At 47.4% G+C, this 19,432-nt stretch overlaps 1 protein-coding gene across 1 annotated transcript; it reads right to left on the bottom strand.

Moving 5' to 3' along the window:
- Positions 1–215: 215 nt before the first annotated feature.
- Positions 216–7,135, bottom strand: LOC142591602 (uncharacterized). The gene is made up of 6 exons (XM_075703905.1): positions 6,789–7,135; positions 6,046–6,154; positions 4,808–4,934; positions 2,352–2,464; positions 1,471–1,585; positions 216–233 (listed from the first exon to the last, which is right to left on the bottom strand). The coding sequence occupies exons 3-6, from the start codon at positions 4,880–4,882 to the stop codon at positions 216–218; spliced, it is 321 nt and encodes a 106-aa protein (XP_075560020.1). The 5' UTR covers positions 4,883–4,934; positions 6,046–6,154; positions 6,789–7,135.
- Positions 7,136–19,432: the final 12,297 nt, after the last annotated feature.

Raw genomic sequence — 19,432 nt, forward strand, 5'->3', positions numbered from 1 at the left:
ACAGAAACCCTGCCAACGCCAGCCGTACATCACTGCTATAACCAAATACAGCATAACCAATGCTGGCTAGCTACACAAGGTTAACCCTTGCCGCCGGGAAACTAGGAAGTGAGGAGAAGTGATGAGAGGACAAGAAAGATGAAAAAGGCGAGAGAGAAAGACGAAGATTGGAGAGGAGGACAGGAAAAGGCGACTGCCGATTTCCCCCGGGTGGGTCAGTGCGGGGGTGCCGCCTACATGAAGCAGAGGCCAAAGAGGTGTGTTGCCTCCGCCGAGGGGCCTTAAAGGTCCGAACACCCGGCATCGGTTCAACCTCCAGGATCCCCCTTTCCCCGGACACGGCTAAGCCGCGCACGGCTACACGCGGCAGGGTCCAACCCTCGTGTGCTCGGGTACGTGGTATCGCAACACACCAAACGCCTGCACACGCCCCTGCGGGAGTATTGCAGAGGCATCAGTCATCTTCATATATTTGCTTTGCAAAGGTGCGCTAAGTTTATCTTTTGCAGTATAGACTGAGCGCTCTTTGGCCAAAGATGCCCTTGTGCTATTCAAACCTATCAATTAATCAGCTTTTTGCAGTAGCAGGTGCTTATTCTTTTTTCAGGATCGGTGCGCCAGTTTTAATTTATTTTTCTTGAACTGTGCAATTCCTACTCACAGGAATGCATGTCATCTGAGGTGTTCCTTTGTCAATCAATGTTGAGGTCGTCTTTGTGAAACTCGATTTCCTGCCTCAAACGAGCTTGTACAAACTAACCCAGCTGATAATTCTACCTGCTTATATATGAAAGATGCCGCGGTTATGAACCCTCACAACGACAAGAGAGTACGCATTTGGGCTGGTTGGTTCTTGATTACGAGCAATAAAAACAGCGCTAAACGACGGGACGAGCGAAGGGACACAGGCAACAGCGCTGACTAACAACCAAAGTGTCGTTATTCCTTCAGTCAGCATATATATGCTCCGCCGCTATCTGAAACCACAGAATCTACAAAATTGGGCATGCCCCTATTGAAAAATTTGTATGAGAATTTTACGAGAACTTCTCTACACTATTATTGCTCCGTAGACTCAACGATGTCGTATGTCACATGAGTACGAGAGGACATCGTCACTGAACGAGATCGTTCTCGTATGGGTACATTAAACGAGATTCTCGCATAGCTTTGCTTGACGAGATAGTTCTCGCACATCTATGCTCAACGATATTGTTCTCGTTTGTGTATGCTACATGAAAATGTTCTCGTTCAGCTATGGAAAATGACACTATTCTTGTTTAGCTGCATTGTACAGGTGTTCTCATTTGTGTTGAATGAGTTCTTTTGTTCATGCAATATTTTTGGTGAAGTTCCACACAGTAACATCTCCTGCCAACATTACAGCGAGTTAATTTCTATCATGAGTCGGCCGATGTGCCAGCTCGGAGACAAAGAGGAGACTTTTTAGGGCACACAATTAACACAAACCATCTTTATTTTGCATGTCGAAGCATGGTGGCCAGGTGCTTGTTCAGGTCCTTCAGCCTCCTTGCATCTGTATCCACAGTGCTCGGCGTTTTTGACACAAAGTGCTCGTATGCCTCTGCAAAAAAATGTAAACAAAGCAGCCGGCCCTGTTAGATTCTAACAAGCCATTGAACTAACATGCACAATAGGTGGCTCCACTGCATAACTGAATGGGCTGGTTCTTGCATGATATTGTGTGTAAAGCGTCAAAATCTCACACAGAAACAGAAAAAAGAGAACACGCAGGCTTATGAGTTTTCTACCTATGTAAAGTGATATTTCAACATTAACCACAGCAGTTGAAAGCAAGTGCTCGTCCTCGCATTGTCTTGTTCCTGTCTCTGTTAAATGTTCGTGTTTTTCAAACAATATAAATGGCTGCAGAATTGCAATACAAGACCACAGAAATAGTCTAATACTTTTCCACAAGTATTTTACATTAAATGAACAAGTATAACAAGCTCATGCAAGTGAATACACAGATAGCACAGCTCTTTGCTACCGCACTGCGTAATATACAGACGGAAAACACTGCATAGATGCCACTGCAGGATTGTTTATAGGAAAGATTAATTCACCTTTAATACTACTATAGAAACTAAATGATAGTTTTTGTGAAAGAGTTCTAGTTTAAGGCCTAAACAAGCTCCATGGCAGTTTGCATTTAAGGAGTGTAAGCATCCTCTGAAAACATGTACATGAGGAACACTGCAGAAAGAGCACATTAAAAAAAGAACACGAGTGTATTTATCACCAAGGCCAACCCTTGTGTCTTCTTAAATATTTATCAAAAGTCAAACTCAAAACTGATACTGAGGTGCAAGGTGTCCATATCATATTACCTTGTGAAAGCACCGTGGTGCCTGGAGGTTGTGGGACCAACTCGGACGTGGGGATCAGCACTGATCAGCAACACTGCAGTCTGCTTACAGCTTTTCTGCAGGCCCAGCCACACCTGCATTAAAACAAGTGAGCTTGGTGTCACAAGAGTACTGTATTTACCCGCATAATGATCGCACTTTTTTGTAAAAAATGGTCGAAAATTCAGATGTTATTCAGATCATTACGCCGGTTAAATTTCCTGCAAAAAGAATTTTTTTTTATCCCGCGTTTGCTGCGGGTTGGCAACAGGTCAACAAATAGGTGGCTGCCACTGAGTGTAGTGCGGGACACCAAAACAAAAATGGCGGCCGGCGCAGCAAGCTGAACACACCAAATGCGCCGAACGCGATTTTTTTTCTCGCGAGTACATTACATGCATTGGAAGTTTCTTCCGTATCCGTAATGAATAATATCATTAATATCAGTAAGTTTGTGGCAATAACGCAGCCATGTCCACTATGAGGGGGCAGAAACAGATGGGCGCGCTTAGCTGCCAGTGACGTAGAAAGACAAGGCGGGCATGTTGCAGAAACTGCGGCATCTGTCTTCACTACTATCCTAATACAGCACGTTTCCGCTAAGGGTGGGCGAATATCTTAGCTGTGTTACAAGTGTTACAAGATTTGTTGCGTGCCCACGAGTGCAGATGAGAAGAATCGAAAGGTACCTTTTTTGTTGTTCTTGACCACAACCATTAAAAAGCCTACACATAATGAAGGCAATTTTGGTTGTAGCTTTTTTGTCATGGACGTGCGGAAAGTGATGAAAGGAATGAAATCGGGCATCTGCTTAAGAATGTTTGGTGCGTGCAGACTGCTTGGTTTGTCTTGAAGAGTTGTTCGCGTAGCATCCGACAGATGGTAAGCGCTATCATTAATAGCTAGACTTGGCACATGACAGATCGCTGCGGCAAGTTCGGAGTGTGATGAACACAGGAAATAAAAAAAATCGAATTTCGACGACAAAATTCAGGGCTGCGATCATTACGTTAGTGGGATCATTATGTGAGTAAATACGGTAAATATAAAAAGTGACACTGTGAACAAAGCAATACTTATAAGGTATAAATAATGAAATGCTGATATTCGCCCATAGAAAGCTTTAAGTAACAAAGCCTGCAAGATAAGAAAAATGCAATGTATGGGCCATCTGTACAAGAACATTAATCGAAGGTCCCTTCATTTTTTTAGTCCCTTTTCCTCCTCATGCATAGATGGCAGTTGGGTTAAGTAAACTGGGCCAGATTACCACATAGTGTAAGCAAAGGTGGTCACTTTGTGGGCCAATTATGATAGCATAGCACGACACGCATCCCTAGTCGTTTTAATGTGTTCTGTAATGCTAGCCATCTTGTAGGCCCTACAGTGTCAAAGCATCCATAACCCTAACAGCGTTACCCAGTAGGGATAACCAATAAGTGTCCACAGCAGCACAACTCAGCATGTCTATCAGGAGGCTTTTGTTACACTTTTACAACTCTCCTCCTATGGCTTCATCCCAATTTTTGTCAATACAAGCTTGAAGCATCTGCACAAGCTGAACGCACCAGGGCACCATAAGAAATACCACATCTTTCTACCCAATTCCGTGTTTAATATAAGACTGGCAAGTTCACTATCATGTGTAGAACAAACCAAATTGTTCTGGAATCAAGTAATCTTCCACTACCTGTGAAAAAAAAGGATGCAAGAAAGAGTACGTAGAGCACAGGGGTGTTGATGGATATTAAATACCACTGTCGTGCAGGAGACACTACGTAGGCAAAACAGGCCAATGTATAAATGACTGGATTTGCAACCATGTTAACTGAATGCTCAGGTCATTTTGTGGTCACTTGGTAGTGCAAAGCTCACTTGCATTAATTTGTTTGAAAACTGTGCAACTGTGGCAATGTATAAGGACCACAGTGCTGGCGAAATTCGTTAAGATTTCCTTATATGTGTGACAGGAAATCTGCAAGTTGGCTCCACCTCCACTGGACTATCAGACAGCAAGACTGCTTATTTATCATTGTAAAACAAGCGTCATAGTAGCCATGCCATGTGTCCTTTTCGCAGTTATGTGAGCAACATGCATTTTCGATTTATCTGTTCTTGCCCTTTCACCTCTCGCTTTATAGTTCTGTGCAAGCAGTAAAACTGGATGGTTGTTAGACTTATGTCCTGTCACTTCCTCACCTTTGTTATGAATTGTGCATTAAATAAGGCCTTTTTTGGTGAAAGAGTGCTACTTTAAGGCATAAACAAGTTCCATGGCGGTTTGCATTTAAGCATCTTCTGAAAACATGTACATGAGGAACACTGCAAGAACGCTTTAAAAAAAGAACACGAGTGTATTTATTACCAAGGCCAACTCTTGAGTCTTAGCATATTTCTCAAAACTGATACTGAGGTGAAAGTTGTCTATAGCATATTACCTTGTCAAAGAAGCAAAGCACAGTGGTGCCTGGACGTTGTGAGGCCAACTCAGACGTAGAGATCAGCACCAGCATTGATCAGCAACACAGTAGTCTGCTTACACTCTTTCTGCAGGCCCAGCCACATCTGCATTAAAACAAGTGAACTTATTCTCACAAGAGTATCATATAAAAAGTGACACTATGAACAAAGTAATTCTTATTAGGTAGAAATAGGAATGAAATACTGATATTCGCCCATAGAAAGCTTTGAGTTAACAAAGCCTGCAAGATAAGAAAAGTGCAATGTATGAGCCATCTGTGCAAGAACATTAATCGAAGGTCCCTTTTTTTCGCTTCTGTCCTCCTCGTGTATAGATGGCAGACAGGTTAAGTAAACTGGACCAGATTGCCACGTAGAGTAAGCAAAGGTGGTCACTTCTTCGGGGAGCAGCCTACAGGCTGCTTCTTGAAAGAGTATTAGAAAATGCGAATAATCCATGTATGCCACAGCCAATCACATATTTCAAATTGACCATATTAAAATGCATGCAAAGTACAGCATGGCTTTGAGGGTACTCCAGACTACTGAAATTCACATCAGCAAAGTTCAGCAGACAACACCATAATTAAGCCTCTAGAAGTTGTGCATTTTAGTGCAAGTTAACAGAATAATGAGGAAGAGACGGTGAGGGAGATGGTGCCACTATAGCATAGTTCAAGCTCTATCCCACATCATGTGCAGAAGGGCAAAGAATGCCCAGCTTTTGGTTATACTCGCACCTGTGACCACTGCACCATGTTGACTGACATGCGTAACAAGCAGTTCGTGATACCACATTATTATATCCTGCAACTGACGTGACATCAGAGATCAGCTTCAAGTTTGATGCTATGCTATACTAGGGATAGATAATGAACTGGCTACATTAAAATCTAAAGCAAAAGTGTTGAACATTGTTTGCCAAACCTGCCAGCCTCTGCACTTCATATTTTGCAAAAATTCTAGACAGAAATCCTGTTTTGGAAACACAGCACGCACTTTCCTAAAGCTTTCTCTCAGCGCAAGAGTATAAGCACCCAAGCGCTCTCAGCGCCCACATTTTTCTATGCATACATTATTAACCATTATTTACCTTGACACGCTGTACACAAACAGCACACTTGGAAAAGCAGAAACTAATCGGGAAAGTTGGCAGGTACCAAATACACGAACAGAACCTAGAACACATAAATAGCTGTGACTGTTTTGTACGTACCTTGTCAAAGCAGGCAGATCAGATGCTTTGTCGTGCTGTTCAGGCTGCATAGTGCCGCAGTCTCCTTTGTGGTGCAGAGATGCCTCCGTCTCTGGAAATTGTGACATCCCTAAACAATAAATGTTCAGCTTATTGCAATCACTGCTGAATCTGCAAACTTGTGATTTAACAACACCGCGTCAAATTGTGGAAAGCTCTCGTACAGCCAGCTACAAGAAGCTGCATCCGCTTAGACAAATTAAATATTTCAATCTTACATCACAGGCAGTTATTCAACGTGTCAAAGGCACGAAAACAAACAGAACACTAGACACAAGAAATACAGGTTGCCTTGGCGACAATCTATAAGCATCAAAGTTTGCATACAAGCTAAAATCTTCTCACGAGTCAGATCATTTGCACAACACATCAACGTACTTCTAGAATTGTCTATACGATTTCTTGCTGAGAAATTACGTACAGAAGCAGTGACATTCCCTGCTTGAATTTTTGTGCCCGTTCAGACCAAGCGATGCCCCGGCGCTAGCATACTTCATAACAAAAAGAAAGTAAACAATAGATGAAGCTCTCAACAACATCAATCTCGGGGTAATTTTCTTGAAACGTTTTGCTAAATGTGCACTACGATATCGAACGAACATTAGGGAATCACTGTTACTGTTTTTGTAGCTGTACTAATCTTCTGCTGCGCATGACAAGGTACACTACATGAACCATAAGAATGCGCTAGGCGCCGGACTTACCTTCTGAGGCGAGTGCTCCTTCGTGTCCGTTCACGCCTCATCGACTGCACCAACAGTCCGTCCAGCGTAGTGTTGAATTGCGGTGAACTACAGCACGCGATAGCACAACTATCAACACATTCTTCCGTGCACTGTGAGCCGAGGCGGGAGCGGCGACAGTACACCAGCTTCTCATGAGCCGGGCACAAAGAAAGCGCGTGTGGACCGCACTACGATAACCAACAACGGCGCACCGCAAGAAACATACAGCGAGATAATAGCATTGCACAGGACCCAGGGCTTAGTGATCGTTAATTCACACAAGAAAGGAGCACATGTTCTCTAAGCACCGCGTAAATATGATTGAACGATCAGTACCACATCGACCGCCCGGTCCGCCGCAATAACGTTTACAGATCTCTTTAAGTGCCCCAACTCCTAGTCTATGCGCACGATTTAGCCCGCTGCCGTTCCCGCCACCGCAGCGCTGCCATCGACCTCCACGCCAAGCGTCCGAGCGTCGTCTGCTATAGCCTGGCACGATTATGGGTGTTTGTCGCGGCACTCGGCATTTACATGGTGCTCGCTGAATAAAGCAGCCGTCATTTCTTTCTGTTGTTGTTTAAGCTGAAGTATAATATTTTACAGACACCATACCTAGGGGTGCAGGTCCGAAGAAAGGAATGAGATGAAAAAAAAAAGTGGGTCTACAAACCAAAGTGCGCACGCAATGTTAACGCTCGGTGACCCACACTTCGCCGGTACTGGCGTCTCCGTGAGCGCAAAACTTGGACCGGACGCAAAACAGCTCGACCGCCAGCCACGTGCACGAGGATAGTAACAAGGCACACGCAGTGAGAAAATAAAATCGGCTGCAGCACAAGAAGCGCAAACACCCGCAACTAACGTGCACATGTCAGCAGAGCAGCACCGCTCACTTGGTGCAGAGCTCGACCGCAGCGCCCTCACAGTCCCAGGAACTAGTCGCGCCTTGCTCGAAAGGAAGAGTCGTGCGACTGAGAAAGTAACTATAAGTTATAGAGTTTCTCACTACATTACCTAGAGGGCACCTTGCTGAGATGTAGAGAGCTTCGCAGCCGGAACAAAGTCTCCCCTCTCCGCCGGCCCAGGGTGGAAAACGCGCTTTCCGATCGCTCAAGGTTGCGCGGACATTGTACAGCTCTAGCGACTAGGAAAAAGCTTAAACAGGTGCGGGGGCGGCACGCATAGCGTGGGATGCTAGCCGCCGGAATAGCTATCTCAAGTACTGCTGCTGGCGAGGGCGAAATACCTTCGTGTAATTATAATAACCCTAATAGGACTTCTTTCAAAGAGAAAAAAAAGAGAAGAAAAAGAAAAGGGAAACGGCTCAGAAGGCTATACTACGAGAGCTATGACTGATACTTTTCTATATATATGTATTCATCTCATCTATGGGATCGCATGCGCGCGCTGTTGGTTTTAAAGCGCAACCGTGGTAGGGAAACGGAAGGCGATATAAGCATGCGTGTCCATGATACGCACACGACAAACTGCCTTACAATATTTAGAATTCATATATATATACACACACTAAAGCCAATATAGGCTGCTCGACACTATCTCGCGCGTTTTTATAGCGACGTACATCAGAACCGACTCGTCGTTCCACAACAACCATTTCCTGAGTGATCGCCAGATATATGCCGAATAACTTCCTGTCATTCAATAAGAATGTCTCTCTTTCATGCAGCCTACCAATTCGCGCTGTTTCGGTTTAGACAAAACAATTTATCATTCGAGGCGCACTTGCCAAGTTTGCCTCCAATTAAAGCTGCCTGCGATGCCTATAGTGCAGCTCTTATCTCACTCAACATACACAGCTCTATATACGTGCATCCGGTGCAATGCTTTCCGTTGTATCAGCAATTTCAATGTCATGGCCGATCATGTAAGCAAAAGTAGCTGTTTACTATTTACAATATCCAGAATTGATCAAACGTGAAGTTGTCACCGGCATTCTGAGTGGTTGGAAGGCATAATTTCTTGGAAAAATGGCCGCCAGAGGAGCAGCGTGAACTCGAGCGGCATTATAGAATAGGAAAACTGCCTTAAAATATTTAGACTTGAGGGGAAGCTTCGTTAACAAACTATAACACGGCAATCAGCACTCTTATACGACGAGAGAAATTATTGAGACGTGGAAAATTCCCTTGAAATAAATCTGGTTTGCGAGACAAATGCTTGTACGTATTGAATCTCTTAAAAGATGAGGGGGGAAATATATATAGCCACACATTAGCGGCCTCCAAAAGAAAGAAACATGCAGGCTGGAAAGGAGTAAATGCTAAAATGATGGGTAGTCCATGTCACTGTGTAGGCTGCGGCAGCAGATGTCTGCGTCACCCGATTGCTTCGCACTGCAAGTTGCTCATCTTTAACAGCGACTGTCGCCGCAAACAGGCGGGACACTCTGTCCAATCTGTTTCTGCTGCTGGTTGTTGCTCGTTAGTAGACCACCACGTGCGACGAAGGCAGGCACTACGCCTGTAGGTAGGCAGCTCAATGTACCCTAAGAGACCCGTGTATGTGAATGCTCACTGTTGCCATATGGTTCATCGCCAATGTATAATGTATTGTCTGAACCTCATGCGGTGACTGATTGCTGTTTAATTTTGCTGTTATGTCACTTGGTTATGGTCGCAGTGTTATGTTTTTAGAAAATTGCGGCCTGGTCGGTTGCACTGGGAAGCAGTCTCTCGAAGTAAGCATTCGCTCCCGCAGCCTGCACAGCGACAGACTCCCAATTATCATGCACCGTGATTCGTGCTCCCCGTTCGCGCTTTCCTGCTGCAGCAATGGGCATATTGTGCCTATGGCCTTTCTCGGCCGCGATTAGGCATGAACGGAGACCAGCATACGTGATTACATAGTCCGATGCGTATGAAGTTGATAGCTAGATGGGTGGAAAGGCCCGCAAAAGTAGCTGATGGAAGCGATGCCCACGAAAGCGACTTGTCCATAGCGAGACAATGTGAGACACCAAGTGTGAGCCACACATTAGCGGCCCCCGAAAGAAAAGAAACGTGCAGGTTGGAAAGGAGTGAACGGCTAAAATCTGGGGTAGCCCATGTCGCTGTGTAGGCTGCGGCAGCAGATGCCTGCGTCTCCCGATGGCTTCGCAATGCAATTTGGGCATTTTTAACGGCGACTGTCGCTGCAAATAAGTGGCACACTCTGTCCAATATGTTTCCGCTGCTGGTTCTTGCTCGTTAACCTGACCACCACGTGCGACGACGACGGTGAGCCGTTTACGAGCTCGCGTCAATGATTCCAGCGTATCTCGACATGCAAATTTTATTTCTGCTATTGCACGAGAATGTACACTGCTTGGGTAACACTGAACTTAGTGTCACACACCACCTCCCCCCCCCTCCCCCGGCCCCTGGACCGGACTGGCGCGGCTCGCCACGTGCCCGCGCGCGCCCCTCCGAGCGCAGACCGATGCGCGCCCGGCCCCTGCACTAGGTATCCACACCATCACCCTTCCGAGCGCAGACCGGTGTGCGTCTCGTTTTTATACGGGGCTTCTTCGATTTTACACTTCTGGCTACCCGCGGGCTGCCAGAGCCAGCCAGAGCGCCTTCGTTTTTCTCGGGTTGCTCCGCCCACCGCGCGACGCACTTCCGCCGGGCGTTCGTTTTGCTCGGGCTGGACGGTTCTGGCTACCCGCGGGCTGCCAGAACCTGCCAGGACGATTTTGGTCTGGCTGCTCTCTGGAAGTTCTCTGGCTAGCAGACGACTAAAAGAGGCGATGGGCGCTCGCCGCCATCTTTGCTGAGACTTCACGGATTGCAACGCGGGCGCTTGAGGACTTACATTTACCTCGCTCAGCCAACTGTCTACGGTCATCTTCGGATTTCCTTACTTCTAGCGTTATCTTTTTAGGTGCTAACGCTCCGTTGCGCATCGCGAAGCGGTGTGATACGAGCCGTGGTGAACCGCTTGAAGCTTTTGTGTGTGTGTCCCCTGATTGCTTCTTCGCGGCGGTGAACAGAGCGCCGCGCTCTCATGCGTGCATGTTAACTGCATCGTGTTCCACGAAAGTTGTAGACGCTCATCCACACATTGCGGTACATTTTGGGTTCGTCTTTCACTGGTGGCGTTCCTTCTCACATATCTCGCGTATGTATATATCTCTCCTTTCTCTGCAATTAGCCAAGGCTTTGCAGCTAGCCCATGTTCGCTCCGTCTGTCCGTCGTATGCTTAGGTGGCAGCTCGAAACCGATGTGTTCGAACTGCAGGCCGTTGATATAAGAATACACTGATTGCACTCGGTACATTAGACACACACGTATGTACATTGGCTTATTGCTCTCATGATTGCGACCAATGTTTTTCGTGTGAAACGTTTCGCTGGTCACAGGCGACGTGCATTTTCATGCGCCAGCCGCGTCCCCAGCTCCTTAAGGTCAAAATGAGAAGCACCACCAGCCACAACAAACTTTCTGAAATCGAAGCCCGTGCAAGCAGGTAGGCGCGAAATTTTATGCGTATGAGACGTATCCGATAACCTGCTTTTTCATGTCTTGTAATGACACAGCGCCAACTCATCAATGTCGCCAGTGGGCGACGTGATCGCCGCGAACAGGGATCCTCCAACTATCGCTTTCGAGTATACAATCACGATTTCGCGTCTTGTCATCCGCCGCGTCGGAGGCCACCTGTTGCGCTGCGCAAGGCGAGGTTGGCCCAGTACGCGTCCTGCGCCGAGTCGCGCGAAATCGCGCGAAAGTGATCGTATTCCTGAATGCAATTATATATTTTCAAGCTGGTAACGCATAAATGGGCAGACTACGCCGAGCGCGCGCCGGCCTCGCCGGGCGCTGCCATGCTGGTAGCATGTTTACATTTGGCCAGCTGTAGCGGCGTTCGATTTTGCAAACTTCGGGCAGGTTCGGGTTGTCTTGGGATCCCAGCCCACGTGACTTCCTGTCAGAACCGGAACTAGCTGGCTGCCATCTGGCTGCCAGGACTCCGAAAATCGAAGAGGCCCACGATCACTTGTCGCCGCCTTCCCCCTCTCCGGCCCGATTCGGCGCGGGCAGGCGCAGGCGCGCATACCTGGTGTGCGCCTGCTTTCCTGCGCCGGTCTTCGAACACATCGCTCGCCGCTCGCGCCCATATACAAGAAAACGCCGCGCCGCCAGCGCACCGTGTACGCAAGCGCGCAGCAATGCTGGGAAACATTCATACAAAAGCAAAGGGTCAGAACACTGCGCTCTGCCCCTCATCACCCCGCCATGCACCCCCACACCGGGCAACGCCGAGCGATCGCCCCCAACAAACGCAGAAACGAGTCTCCGCAGCGCGTGCGGCCACAGAACACCTATACAAACTTAGAGAAGGGAAACTGTACCTTCCACAGTGCTACGGAAATAAGCTTAGCGGTGGCGTCGTGAACTAAAGTATGCGACCACGGGTGGCGCTGTACAACAGGAAACGGAAACGGGGTTTTGCACAGTTTACCAGGTGTTCTGTGGCTTTACTGGGGTACTGGCTGCTGCGCCTTGATCGTGCTCCCGCGAGTTTAGTTGCTGTGTGGCAAACGTAACGCCTACATATGTATGTAGGCGCTACGTTTGCCACAGAGCAACCAAACTGGCGGGAGCACGATCGAGGCGCAGCAGAATACATGTAGCACTGAGTCATATCGAGTTAAGGCACACCCTCAACTGACTTTTAAGGGCATCCCGAGCGATTTTTCATTTATTACGCCGCCGTTACCCCGAGTTGTGCCGCCGCGCTCCAGCTGTTGCATTTCGTGTAGGGCTACTGACAGAATGCGGTTTCCAGGTGGCACGATGGCCTCGACTGGAATAAACGCTCACGACACCAAAAATTGAGTAAGCCTGAAAATATTTTATTTGCAGTTTACAAGTACAACAAAAAGCACACGTCTACGCATCCACACAAACGCGGTTACATAGTCAAGAACATAGTCAAGAAATGGCTCATTAATAAGGGTAGCACAAACGCACAAGTAAGAAGACCTAAGCTACAAAACGTATGGTCGGCTGCTAAGTATAATAATTTCCCTGTCACCGCGTGTCACTTTTATACAGCATCTTTACAGCACTACCAGGCCGGGTAGTTTGGCGGAAAGAACGCAACAGCTTACGGCCGTCAGCTGCCTCTTCCTTACGGGTGTCATAATTATCCTAATCTCCGCATCAACGTCGTGCAAGTCCGCATACAGGTATCTGTATCTGAACCATATGTGCCAGCTTAATACATGTGAAGTGAAATTATGATAACCACTGCGTCTTATCAAAGGTATTGGTTTTGCAAATGCGCATTACAGCTGACGGAACGACATACTGTAAGTGAAGCACAAGAGAACAAGGACAAAAGGAGAATACAACACTTGAAGAAGAAATGAAGAATTAGTAGGCGTACAGCAAACAAGCGATGACGCAGAACACACAATGATGCATCGAGTGTTCTGTGACATCGGTTTGCGTACTTACGGTGTTATGGAGATCAACGGCATAAAAACGTACCTTCAAGCGTACTCCCTCAACCTCCGCCGCATTCATTATGATAATCAACGCCTAAACAAAATGAGGCACTATTTTTTGCCAAGAGTAGACCTCTTTACAGCAAGTCTATGTAGTGACTCGCAGACGAAACCAGCATGCTTTCGAAAATGTTTTACCGCCGTAGTATTCGAACGCCAACGGCCAGGAAAACACATCGATACCAATAGGCTGTCGGCTGTCGGTGGTTAATCAAGTACAAAAACCTTGACGCTATGACTAAAAAGCAGCTTCAACAATCAAATTTAAAAAAAATCAACTGCCTATTTGCCTGAGGTAAAAAAGCATCCTTAGACACCTCGATTGTTTATGTCAATGGTTTGTGTAAAGTAAAACATTCAGCATGTTCAGCGCTCCTAGCAGAGAAAGCACAAATTAAAGTATTCGACCAAATTACAGTAGCTCCACTTGCGCGCTTACGCTGAAACGCGCCTCGATTGATTTTTCGCCCTCTGTGGCCATTTGTTGAACTTGAGAGTGTGCGGGGCCTGGTGCGGCCACCAACCGACTACCCAACACAGCCATGTGAGGTGCGACTCCAGGCGGAGAGGAGGTGGCGCTTCACTTTCTGCATGCCAATAACTTTCCATTTTTTGCGTGTGAACGCCCGTGATCGGGTCCACAAATTTCATGCTGTCTGGTTTAGTTTCCCATTGCAGATTGAGGCTCACTTCGTTAGCATCCACTAAGTTCGGGATGCAGTTGTATGCGGCCCATTCATCACTGTGGATGGTGGTCCCCGGTTCAACGTTGGCTGCAATAATGGGCTGCTGGAGTCGCACCTCACATGGCCGTGGTGGGAGTCAATCAATGGCCACACGCGCTGCGAAGACCCACCTCTGCGCCTGCCAGAAGCGACCGCTCGGCGCTACCCAGCGGTAAGGCTAATGACAAAGTAATGGAAAACAAGGCGCAGTTTTCTGGCGCGCTTACATACACGGCACGCCCGCGGCGCAGCACTTCCCAACACATAAGCGCGAGCAGCGAGCGATGTGTTCGAAGACCAGCGCAAAAAAAAAAAGCAGGCGCACACCAAGTATGCGCGCCCGCACCAAGCCGCACCGAACCAAGCCAGAGAAAAGGAAAGCAGCGACAAGCGATCGCACAAAAGCGCAGTGCACAAACCAGACGCACACCAATCTGCGCTGGAAAAAGCGACTGTATCAAAGCCCAGTGCAGAAACCAGGCGCACACCAATCCGCGCCCAGAAAAGCGCGCGCAAGCACGCAGCGAGCCGCGCCAACCCAATCCAGAAGCCAGAGGAAAGGGGGGAAGCGATGTGTGACACTAAGTTCAGTGTTACCCACTGCTTGTCTTCTGCCAATAAAGTCGTGCGTTCTGTTCACTCACTTGTGGCTTGTTTGTATGGGCGTCAGTAGAGGCTCTTGGCAATTAGAACGCACCAGCTACGCGGCAGCGAAGGCATTGAGGCATGCCGCATAGCCTGCGGGGCAAGCACAGCGTGTACCAGCGTACGCGACCGGCAAAAAACAGCCATATTGAATTTTGCGTTAAAAAAAAAAATTTGCACTTCCGCTTCCAGATTGAGCAACGTCATCTGGCGTCCGCCAAAGTAAGTTCCATGCGCTGCCGCTGCTTATTTTCGAACCACGGCGGAAGGTACAGTTTCCCTTCTCTAATTATGTTCTTTATTCTATGCTAGGCTTTTATACGATCGCTTGTCGCTGCCTTCCCCCTCCCTGGCCCGACTCGGCGCGGCCAGGCGCAGGCGCGCACACCTGGTGTGCCCCTACTTTCCTGCGCCGGTCCTCGAACACATCGCTCGCTGCTCGCGCCCATACATAATGTTGAATTCCAATGGCGGAGTCGGAGCAGCCGACGGACTCCGCGAGCGAGCACTCGACTCTGGCGGAGAGCAACGTCTCCAGATCCGCGAGTGGAACACAACCTGCGCCGCCGGAGCAAGGCGGAAGCGGAAGTTCTATCACAGAGTTACCCAGGATACCTTGTGTGTTGTCATTTCCTTCCGCTGTTAGCTCCCAGCACCGCCGCGCCGGTCACTTGTCTCTTCAGCGCCGTTCACCCGTTTTTTTTTTTGTTTGTTTTTTTTTACGTGCGGAATGGATATCTCGCCAATCATGCAGCAGCTTTTGCTTCCTCGCGAGTCGTGACCGGTGGCGCCTCCCAGCAGACAAACGTGGTAAAGGAAATAGGTCACGCAGAGTTCCGGTGCCTCTGGTGGTGGTCTCGTGCTGACGATGCCCTCTCGGTGAGCGCATATTTCCCCCCTCATCTTTTAAGAGATTCAATACATACAAGCATTTGTCTCGCAAACCAGATTTATTTCAAGGGAATTTTCCACGTCTCAATAATTTCTCTCGTCGTATAAGAGTGCTGATTGCCGTGTTATAGTTTGTTAACGAAGCTTCCCCTCAAGTCTAAATATTTTAAGGCAGTTTTCCTAGTCTATAATGCCGCTCGAGTTCACGCTGCTCCTCTGGCGGCCATTTTTCCAAGAAATTATGCCTTCCAACCACTCAGAATGCCGGTGACAACTTCACGTTTGATCAATTCTGGATATTGTAAATAGTAAACAGCTACTTTTGCTTACATGATCGGCCATGACATTGAAATTGCTGATACAACGGAAAGCATTGCACCGGATGCACGTATATAGAGCTGTGTATGTTGAGTGAGATAAGAGCTGCACTATAGGCATCGCAGGCAGTTTTAATTGGAGGCAAACTTGGCAAGTGCGCCTCGAATGATAAATTGTTTTGTCTAAACCGAAACAGCGCGAATTGGTAGGCTGCATGAAAGAGAGACTGCATGAAATCGACTGTCGCGGACAACACCAGCCCCTTTCCACATAAGTATGAGGCTCGGAGCAGGAGCTATGGCGCTTGAAAGTAACCGCTGGCTTGACGAACCAACCGACTGAGCTACCTTTCCGGGCAACATTGAAGGATCACGAGTTCAAATCACAAGTTATGTTCCTTTTTTTTCTTTTTTTTAATGTCTTTTCCTTCATTTTATCACTGTACGGAAACCGTCCTAAAAGAAAATTATATATCCTCAATTATGTGTGGCCACACATGTGCAGGTCATAAATACCAGGTTCTCTAGCCGAGTGCCATCCATGCGGTATAACCGAGCTCAGATTGGCCCACCTTGACTGATCAAATTGGGCACCACTGTAGGTTAAATGAGGCGTACAACTCCTGCGGGACCCGCCGTGGTTGCTCAGTGGTCATGGTGTTAGACTGCTGAGCACGAGGTCGCGGGATCGGACCCCGGCCACGGCGGCCGCATTTCGATGGGGGCGAAATGCGAAAACACCCGTGTACTTAGAATTTGGTGCACGTTAAAGAACCCCAGGTGGTCGAAATTTTCGGAGTCCTCCACTAAGGCGTGCATAATCAGAAAGTGGTTTTGTCACGCAAAACCCCATTCTCCAATTTTTAATTTAACTTCTGCGGGGACGGTAGAGTATCCGTCGCCAGTGCAAAAGGACCGTGATTCAAATCCCGGTGCAGCGCAATTCTCCACCGGAAAATACAAAAAAAACGTGTGTTGAGAAAATTGCACAAACAGGCCTGGAGTGCGGCTTGATCCCGGTGACCAGAACCGGTAACGCACTCTCTCACCAGAGCAGGATTGGCCACCCTGGTGCAGTACTGGGCCACAACCTCCTATATGAATACAACAATCAAACCCCGGCCCTCAGTCCCCAGCAGCCGCGAAGCAACTGACCACGGCGGCGGTCAGATCTGTGACGCTGCAGAGGGTGCTAAGAATACCTGGCTCCGGACAGGCCGCCATTGGAATCTGAACCTGGCAACGTTTAACGTTAGAACGCTATCTAGCGAGGCGAGTCTAGCAGTGTTATTGGAGGAATTAGAGGGTAGTAAATGGGATATAATAGGGCTCAGTCAGGTTAGGAGGACAAAAGAAGCATATACAGTGCTAAAAAGCGGGCACGTCCTGTGCTGCCGGGGCTTATCGGACAGACCAGAACTAGGAGTCGGATTCCTGATTAATAAGGATATAGCTGGTAACATACAGGAATTATATAACATTAGCGAGAGAGTGGCAGGCCTTGTTGTGAAAATTATTAAGAGGTAACTTGAAGGTCGTACAGGCCTATGCGCCTACATCCAGTCATGATGACCAGGAAGTCGAAAGCGTCTATGAAGACGTGGAATCGGCGATGGGTAAAGTGAAAACAAAATACGCTATACTGATGGGCGACTTCAATGCCAAGGTAGGCAAAAAGCAGGCTGGAGACAAGCCAGTGGGGGAATATGGCATAGGCACTAGGAATAGCAGGGTAGAGTTATTAGTAGAGTTTGCGGAACAGAATATTATGCGGATAATGAATACCTTCTTCAGCAAGCGGGATAGACGAAAGTGGACGTGGAGGAGCCCGAACGGCGAGACTAGAAATGAAATAGACTTCATACTCTGCGCGAACCCTGGCATCATACAAGATGTAGACGTGCTCGGCAAGGTACGCTGCAGTGACCATAGAATGGTAAGAACTCGAATTAGCCTAGACTTGAGGAGGGAACGGAAGAAACTGGTACACAAGAAGCCAATCAATGAGTTAGCGGTAAGAGGGAAACTAGAGGAATTCCGGATCAAGCTACAGAACAGGTACTCGGCTTTAACTCAGGAAGAGGACCTTAGTGTTGCAGCAATGCACGACAATCTCATGGGCATCATTAAGGAGTGCGCAATAGAAGTCGGTGGTAACGCCGTCATACAGGAAGCCAGTAAGCTATCGCAGGAGACGAAAGATCTGATCAAGAAACGCCAAGGTATGAAAGCCTCTAACCCTACAGCTAGAATAGAACTGGCAGAACTTTCTAAGTTAATCAACAAGCGTAAGACAGCGGACATCAGGAACTATAACATGGATAGAATTGAAGAGGCTCTCAGGAACGGAGGAAGCCTAAAAACAGTGAAGAAGAAACTAGGAATAGGCAAGAATCAGATGTGTGCGTTAAGAGACAAAGCCGGCAATATCGTTACTAATATGGATGAGATAGTTCAAGTGGCTGAGGAGTTCTATAGAGATTTATACAGTACCAGTGGCAACCACGACGATAGTGGAAGAGAGAATAGCCTAGAGGAATTCGAAATCCCACAGGTAACGCCAGAAGTAAAGAAAGCCTTAGGAGCTATGCAAAGGGGGAAGGCAGCTGGGGAGGATCAGGTAACAGCAGATTTGTTGAAGGATGGTGGTCAGATTGTTCTAGAGAAACTGGCCACCCTGTATACGCAATGCCTCATAACCTCGAGCGTACCGGAATCTTGGAAGAACGCTAAGATAATCCTAATCCATAAGAAAGGGGACGCCAAAGACTTGAAAAATTATAGACCGATCAGCTTACTGTCCGTTGCCTACAAAGTATTTACTAAGGTAATCGCAAATAAAATCAGGAACACCTTAGACTTCTGTCAACCAAAGGACCAGGCAGGATTCCGTAAAGGCTACTGAACAATAGACCATATTCACACTATCAATCAAGTGATAGAGAAATGTGCAGAATATAACCAACCCTTATATATAGCTTTCATTGATTACGAGAAAGCGTTTGATTCAGTCGAAACCTCAGCAGTCATGGAGGCATTACGGAATCAGGGTGTAGATGAGCCATATGTAAAGATACTGGAAGATATCTATAGCGGCTCCACAGCCACCGTAGTCCTCCACAAAGAAAGCAACAAAATCCCTATAAAGAAAGGCGTCAGACAGGGAGATACGATATCTCCAATGCTATTCACAGCATGTTTACAGGAGGTATTCAGAGGCCTGGAGTGGGAAGAATTGGGGATAAAAGTTGATGGAGAATACCTTAGCAACTTGCGATTCGCTGATGATATTGCCTTGCTTAGTAACTCAGGAGACCAATTGCAATGCATGCTCACTGACCTGGAGAGGCAAAGCAGAAGGGTGGGTCTGAAAATTAATCTGCAGAAAACTAAAGTAATGTTTAACAGGCTCGGAAGAGAACAGCAGTTTACGATAGGTAGCGAAGTACTGGAAGGGGTAAGGGAATACATCTACTTAGGGCAGGTAGTTACTACGGATCCGGATCATGAGACTGAAATAACCAGAA

The sequence above is a fragment of the Dermacentor variabilis genome, chromosome 8, assembly GCF_050947875.1.
Source record: "Dermacentor variabilis isolate Ectoservices chromosome 8, ASM5094787v1, whole genome shotgun sequence".
NCBI lineage: Eukaryota > Metazoa > Arthropoda > Arachnida > Ixodida > Ixodidae > Dermacentor > Dermacentor variabilis.

Coding starts and splice junctions, on each gene's coding strand:
- LOC142591602 (XM_075703905.1), bottom strand. CDS start 4,882: ATGCTGGTGCTGATCTCTACGTCTGAGTTGGCCTCACAACGTCCAGGC. Junction 2,465..4,807: donor TGCTTTGCTTCTTTGACAAG/GTAATATGCTAT, acceptor GTTTTAATGCAG/GTGTGGCTGGGCCTGCAGAA. Junction 1,586..2,351: donor CACCACGGTGCTTTCACAAG/GTAATATGATAT, acceptor ATTTTTTTGCAG/AGGCATACGAGCACTTTGTG.